Source organism: Scophthalmus maximus, chromosome 8, assembly GCF_022379125.1.
Source record: "Scophthalmus maximus strain ysfricsl-2021 chromosome 8, ASM2237912v1, whole genome shotgun sequence".
NCBI classification, from domain to species: domain Eukaryota; kingdom Metazoa; phylum Chordata; class Actinopteri; order Pleuronectiformes; family Scophthalmidae; genus Scophthalmus; species Scophthalmus maximus.
In genome coordinates this window covers 16,990,472-16,997,500 of record NC_061522.1, presented here as the reverse complement: position 1 = coordinate 16,997,500, position 7,029 = coordinate 16,990,472, and the positions used below count along the sequence as shown (strand labels likewise).

The 7,029-nt window shown below is 45.0% G+C and overlaps 1 protein-coding gene across 1 annotated transcript; it reads left to right on the top strand.

Moving 5' to 3' along the window:
* The first annotated feature begins 1,501 nt into the window (after positions 1-1,501).
* On the top strand, positions 1,502-6,965 carry LOC118313110 (phospholipid phosphatase 3-like). Its single transcript, XM_035638377.2, has 6 exons — positions 1,502-2,040; positions 3,968-4,125; positions 4,228-4,514; positions 4,602-4,659; positions 5,763-5,939; positions 6,031-6,965. The coding sequence occupies exons 1-6, from the start codon at positions 1,713-1,715 to the stop codon at positions 6,127-6,129; spliced, it is 1,107 nt and encodes a 368-aa protein (XP_035494270.2). The 5' UTR covers positions 1,502-1,712; the 3' UTR covers positions 6,130-6,965.
* Positions 6,966-7,029: the final 64 nt, after the last annotated feature.

Below are 7,029 nucleotides of genomic sequence, written 5' to 3'. Positions count from 1 at the left end.
ACACCACGAAAAGTACAAGTCTCTCTCTCTCTCTCGCTCTCGCTCTCCCTCTCTGTGTGTATTTCTGATTTCCTACATACAGAAATGAAAGCAAACATTTCCAACCAGCAGAGGGGACAAATGAAAACCTCTCCCCGTGGTGCGTCTACTGCCCCCTACAGCTGAGACATCATTTATCCGAAAAGCTCTGCTGCAACTGCAGTCAGACAGTCAGAACAAGAGCAAACACAGACTCCACTGCTCCTATTAGACGCTACATTACAACACCTTTCCACACACTCATTTCTTCACTGTACACTCTTACGCTGCTATTGTGTCTCAGTCCCAACATTGTGAGATGAACACACAGACAAACCATGATCTATTAATTCCAATTACCCAATCTCTGACTTTACTCGAACAGAATCGAAAAGAAAGAGGAAGAATGGAAGGTTTATATGACAAGGGTATAATGAAAAATCTGTTTCTGTTAAGAAACTTACCTAATTCTCTTCATCCCCTGTATGGCCTGAATGAGCTCCCCCATCGCTCCTCTTTCTTGTCATGTCGATTGTTCCTCAGCACATATCACGTTAGTTTCAGCTGCCAGTAGGCTTGATGACAAAGAGAAAGGTGTGGGTGTGGGTGTGATGTTTCGTGTGTCCTCTGCTTTTGTGTGTTGGATGATGCCGCCTTTCTGTTGGCTTAAGGTTATTTCCCTCAAGTAAAACGGTGATATGCAAAAGAGAATACTGGTGAAAATGTGCTAAAAATATAAATACTGTATAATATACATGATATAAATACAGATATTAATACACTTTTAATAATATGATATTAATACACTCTTTTAATTGGGGGCAAATATAGTAAGTAATTATAATAAGTAAAAGCAACATGAAGAAATGATACAGAAAAACAAAAACAAGGCTGTTAATCATTTGTAATTGCTTCAAAATCCTTTTGAGCAGTTGATTTTTTTCACTTCTTACCTTCTGGAAAATATCTTTGGAGGATACGGACCCTTAATAAAATTCACAACAACTTATTGAGCAAATATTAATGAATGGCAAATATAGGTAAGGTGAAACATTGGATTATAATGGATCTATAAATCATTAATAAATGTATTCATTACGCATTAGTATTCACAATGTAAACAGTATTCACAATGTAAATCCCCTATAAAGAATTAACCATTTAAAAAAGGGTGCCTCGGTCGGGCTGTAAAAAGTCCTTCACATTTTGCCAACGTCATATACTCAGATGACAGCAGTTGTTGGTTTTGTGCCCAGGAGCTGCTGATTCAAAGAAGACACATACAATTTATATGATGAATCAGATACTGGCTCATCAAAAAACTATTGGAGATATGTTTCAAGAAGATTTTTTTAATTTTAAGTCAAACATTAAAATGGATTTGTCCTGCGAGTCAACCACCGTCACGTCTGACGGGGCGTTTGATCCTCTCATCTAAATTCGTGGAAATTGTATGAGCAAACACACACACACACACACACACACACAGAGAGAGAGAGAGAGAGATTAAACCCCCGAGGGTGAGTTTTGCAACCACTGTGGAGTTCTCCTCTCCACCGTGGTGCATATCTTCAAGGTGACGGCTGCCCCTGCAACGGGTCGGGACGCGCCTCGCAGACTCTGTGATGAAATCCAAAAATGCGTAAAAGGACAGATGACACTTTGACAAGCGAGCCACGCGTGTTGCGCGGAGCATGTTAAATACCCTGGCAGCTTCGCGCAGTTGCCCCCAGTGTCCCCGCGGCACACGCACGCGAGGAGTTCGAGGGCGCTCCCAAGTGTCCGGACGCCCACAAGAGGCTTCTCGCTCCGAGCCAGTCGTCATGTTGGATAGATTCGGGCCGCAGAGCGTCTCCGGCGCGGACCTCCAGCTCAAACCGGCGGACAACAAGAGCGGCCTGGCCGCCGCAGCAGGGATGGGGATGGAGAACGGCGCTGGGAAGAGTCTCATAGAGATCACCGGACCGCCGCTGTCCAAAAGAAAACTTCTGGTCGGCTTAGACCTCCTGTGCCTCTTCCTCGGTAAATATCAATACAGCACTTTTACTTTGAAGCTGTTGTCCTTATAATTGGGTGCCAAGTGAAATGCTTTATTGAGTAGTGGACCGGGAAGAAATACAACCACCTGTAAGTTACAGTATCATGCATTCAAAAAAGAAAAACGTGATTGATAACCGACGTATCTAATTGGCTCTCATACAACTACAGGTGAATGTTGACACCACGTGGTGTTAGACTTATTTCTGTTATTTTGTTATGCAAATGTGGGAGCATTCATTTTTGCACAGGCTATACTTGCACTGATGTTCCCGAGGGTTCTATTTATGATGATGATTTTCCTTTATATTTCATATTCTATTGCCTACAAATGAATTAATTCAGAGAACAATTGTCAGGCTAATTCGGGATAACTGCCGAGGGTTAACTTAAACCATGGTGAGTTCAAATTCACCTCAGGTTCGCGGAGAGACAGAGAGAAAGAATGAACGAAGGGAGGGAGGGAAAAAAGAAGAAATAAACTTTCTCTCGCCCTCTCTCCAGCAACATGTTGCGTATCTCTGGCCATGTTTTTTCCCACTCATGCGCGCTCCCGAGCCCTCCGTGCCAGTTGGTTTGTGCATTGCCCAGGGAATTCTACAGTTTCCATGACAACCTCCCGTTCTCAGGGTAGAGTCAGGCCAGGGGGGGATTGTATTGGGTATAAATAAATACATGCATGGTGTGTGTGTGTGTGTGTGTGTGTGTGGGTGTGACTAATGGTTGACCCTGCCTCCCATGTTTCCTATATGTGACAGGAGGATGGTTATGTAATGTTGGCTAATAGGAAAAAGCTGGATGGAGTGGTATTCTGCATTAACAACAGATTGGATATGTGCAGAAGGGAGAAGTCTCTCTTTCTCTGTCTGTCTTTCCATCTGTCTCTCCCACCCTATCTCTCTGCTGTGCAGGCATGCAGGACAGAGAGAGAGAGAGAGAGAGAGAGAGAGAGAGAAGGACACCCGGAGACAAACAGAGACTGTGTGAGGCTGGTTGTGTCTCGGAGGCTGCTGCAGCATTTGGTCTTTGTTTTGCAGGAAAGAGTCGCACTGAAGTCACAAACTCCCCTTTCTCTCCTCATCAATGGAAATGCACACACACTCAAACACACGCACACACACACACACACTCAAACACACACACACACACACACACACACACACACCACCCTCATGCGCAGTTCGTAAGCTGTCTGTTTTGAGCTCTGCCTGCTTTACTCTGCTATTTTCCAGTCTCAATGGATTCAGCCTGTGTTCAGGACATGGGAGCTCTCTGCAGTTGCTCGGGCGTCTTCGGTCCCAGCGGAGCAGCGCTGTTGTGACCCTCACATTCCTCACAGTTGCCTAACTAGTTAGGTTCTCCAGAGAAATGTGCTGGTTCCCACCCTTATTTTGCTGTAAAACGACTCTTTATCTGACCTTCTCCCCTTTCCTCAATCCCCTGATGGCATCTTCCCCGTCAGATTTATTAAAGCCTCTGATTCCATGGTATCCCCTTCTTGCCTTTTGATTCCCTACCTTATTACTTTGGTTTGTCATTAAAGGGATATTTGGTGATATTCGTGCTGTGTGACAGGGATGAGTCAGTATCGGTATTGGACCTCAGCTCTTGTTTGGTTCCCACTGAAATGTGTCCATAGCAATGAATATCTCTCACTCTCCTTTATCACCTTCATCAGATTTAATTCACACTTGTTTTTAAGCCAAACTGTACAGTCAGTAACCGTGAGGTTGTAAATCGCCCTTTCTCATCCTCTGGTTTTGTTCCTCTCCTCCTCTCACTCCTCCTCTCCAGTACCTCACCCATCTCACCACAAAGAGGAATATCTGTATTCCCACTGGCGAGTCTTTTGATACAAAACCATATCTCCCTTCATCTAATTCCTTTCATTTCCCATTCTCCCACGGTGCAGCCTCCATCCCTTTCTTCGCGTGTGAGCTGAAGGCAGTGAGCCCTTACAGAAGGGGCTTCATGTGCGGGGACCCCAGCATCACCTATCCTTATCTGCACCGAGAGGCCATACCAGATGAGTTACTCATCACCGGCGGCATCATCATCACTGGCCTCACGGTGAGTGCACATCACCGCTGTCATAGCAGTCTGTTGTTCATCGTACACTATGTGAGAAGGGAGGAGGAGGCTGTAACATGGCGGCTGTGTGTTCCCCTCCAGATCGCCCTCGGGGAGTGTTACAGGGTACGCTTCAGAAGCATCAGCTCCAAGGCCTTCATCAGGAACCTGTACGTGTCCTGTCTGTACAAGGAGCTGGGCTGCTTTCTGTTTGGCTGCTGTGTTGGCCAATCATTGACCAACATGGCCAAGCTGAGCGTGGGCCGGCTGCGACCACACTTTCTGTCCGTGTGCGGTGTCACCTATGCGTCACTCAACTGCACACCGGGAAGCTACGTCGCAACAGTGAGCTGCCGTCAGCCTGACCACCGGTTAGAGGAAGAGGCAAGGTAAGAGAGTGTGTCAATATGCTTACGTGTTTTGAATTGTACTTTTTTCCCCCCTGTGTGATTCTGAATACTTCTCCGTTCTTGTAGGAAGTCCTTCTTCTCTGGCCATGCTTCCTTTGCCATGTACACAATGCTCTATTTAGCAGTGAGTATCTCTGTCGCTCTCTTTCACACACCTTCTCTCTCTCTCTCTCACACACACACACACACACACACACACACACACACACAAACACCGGCAAACCCAATTTACTGTCTCTCCAATTTCCAATTATCATTTCTATATGAGATACAAAGAGGGAGTGAATGAATCGGGGAGCCAGCCTCAGTCCAGTTAGCAGCAGAACGAGAGAGAATGAAAGAGGAGAGGGAGAGAGAGAAGGACTGAAAGGAGGAACGGGACAAACAAGGACAGCTTTGTTCTGCTGTGGGAGGAGTGTGACCTCGCCTCACCGCCTCACTGCTCCCCTCTATTGTACTGTGTGTGTGTGTGTGTGTGTGTGTGGAGGATCCTGCATTTATATGTGTGTATAAAAGCCCGTTTTTGTGCATGCAAGGGCCTGCATATTTGAATGTATGCATATTACAGTGCATATTTGTGTGTGTGTGTGTGTGTGTGTGTGTGTGTGTGTGTGTGTGTGTGTACTGTTTCTGTTACTGTAACTGTCCCTACTACAACTTCCTAATGCTACTACGGTGTGCCATAATTGGTAAAGGGAAGGAAAACAAATTATTGATTTACTGTCAAGCAACAAGAAAGATTTTCATCTTGATTTTCATCAGAACTGGAGACATTAGAAGCTGCATCAGTGCTGATCACAGACATAGTGGAACTCGTGAATCTGGAGGGAAAGGAAGAGGAGAGATTAACACCATTCTTCCAAAGCACATTCCCTCCTTTGGTGCTTTGATGTTACGTCGAATGAGGTCGTCTAATGCGTTGGTGTCATTGTTAGTACATTTAACCTGCTGTCAAGCAAAGTATTTCAATACTTACCGCTGATTGGATTTTATTTAGAGAGTGAGGACCGCATTAGTGATGGAACTACAAGCAAATCTGGACTGTTGAGTCTGCATTAACGGCATCATCAGGAAAATTAGAACAGCAGCAGATCAGGGAACAGGGGGACACTGTGCTAATAAATGGTGAGATACACTTCTAGAGACTGGGAAAACTAGGAATGCAGGCTGTAATTATGACCATATCGTTCCTTGCACTGAATTGCATTGTTTGTTTTTGTGCTGCAGTTTTACCTGCAGGCGCGGTTGACATGGCATGGGGCTCGGCTGCTGAGGCCAGCGATGCAGTTCTTCCTGGTTTTTCTGGCAGTCTACACAGGTCTGACCCGCATCTCAGACTACCGGCACCACCCATCCGACGTGCTAACGGGCTACATACAGGGAGCCCTCACTGCTTACTGGGTGGTCAGTATACCTTGTCCATTACTGTGTGTCCACTTGTCAAAGTCTGTTGAAGCTCTATAAGTTGGGGATGATTCTGTCCGTGTGTTTTCAGGCCTTCCACATCTCATCCATGTTTAAACGCTCCAGTTCGGCTCTGTCTCCGACTGACACCCTGGACAGCCCCTTGTCACCCCACCACACTGTCTGCTGAGCCTCACCCCCCACCGGCCCCTGCCTGCACCAACATCCACCTGCTGCCTTTATGGTCTGGTTCGGATAGATGAGAGATTTTAAGAATGTGAAACCATTTCCTGTGAAGTCAAACCACATACCTCATTACTCAGACAGAGCAGGACAGAGAGCAGAGACAGTCTCTGAGCCATCTTGCACGTGGCTCTAAAGAGAGGACATATGAACTGTGAGGGAGGGAGAGGGAGGGTGCTGAAAGCTACACTGGAGCGTTGTGTAAGCAGCCTTGACCTTTCGTCCTTGACTGACTGACCTTAACATTTGATACTTACCTGTGAGATGAGACTGAACACCCAGCGACCACTACCACTCCTTATGTCACCTGTAAATATATATATAGTTTTTTTACAAATTGGAATGATACTGTTAAGGCACTTTTTGATTTCAATGTTAGTATTATTAATCGCCACTCAATGTTTTGTACTGTGTTTTATACCAACATGTAGCTGTTTTTTGTTAGTTATGTTTTTTTTAAATAGACCCTGTGAATATAATAGTGTTAGTGAAGAAATCACGAATGGCAAGAAAGCAATTTATTTTCCTCATGTGTTGTACCATTTAGGTAATGGAGGATGTGTCTGTCTACCAGTGTGAGTCATGTCATGCATAGTTTACGGATAAGGGAATAACTATGAGGATGTCTGTAGAATTTAATACATATTGGAAGAGCACATACTCTATGCTACTAGTTCTCTGTCAGATTTATGATAATACAATTTTGCAAGGCTAATTACCAGTCCAAGAGCACAATGATCATTAAAGAAAAAAGGTGATTTTTCTTAAAATCTGACTCTTTAATTACGACTTTAAAGCCAAATGCTCCACAATGCGGATCAGCAACTCACAAACTTAATTTGACATG

What these genes read in the sequence shown, in the direction of transcription:
- LOC118313110 (XM_035638377.2), top strand. Translation starts at nt 1,713, where the DNA reads ATGTTAAATACCCTGGCAGCTTCGCGCAGTTGCCCCCAGTGTCCCCGC. An exon ending in CCTCCTGTGCCTCTTCCTCG is followed by an intron (nt 2,041 to 3,967) that starts GTAAATATCAAT and finishes CCCACGGTGCAG; the next exon opens with CCTCCATCCCTTTCTTCGCG. An exon ending in CCCTCACTGCTTACTGGGTG is followed by an intron (nt 5,940 to 6,030) that starts GTCAGTATACCT and finishes GTGTGTTTTCAG; the next exon opens with GCCTTCCACATCTCATCCAT.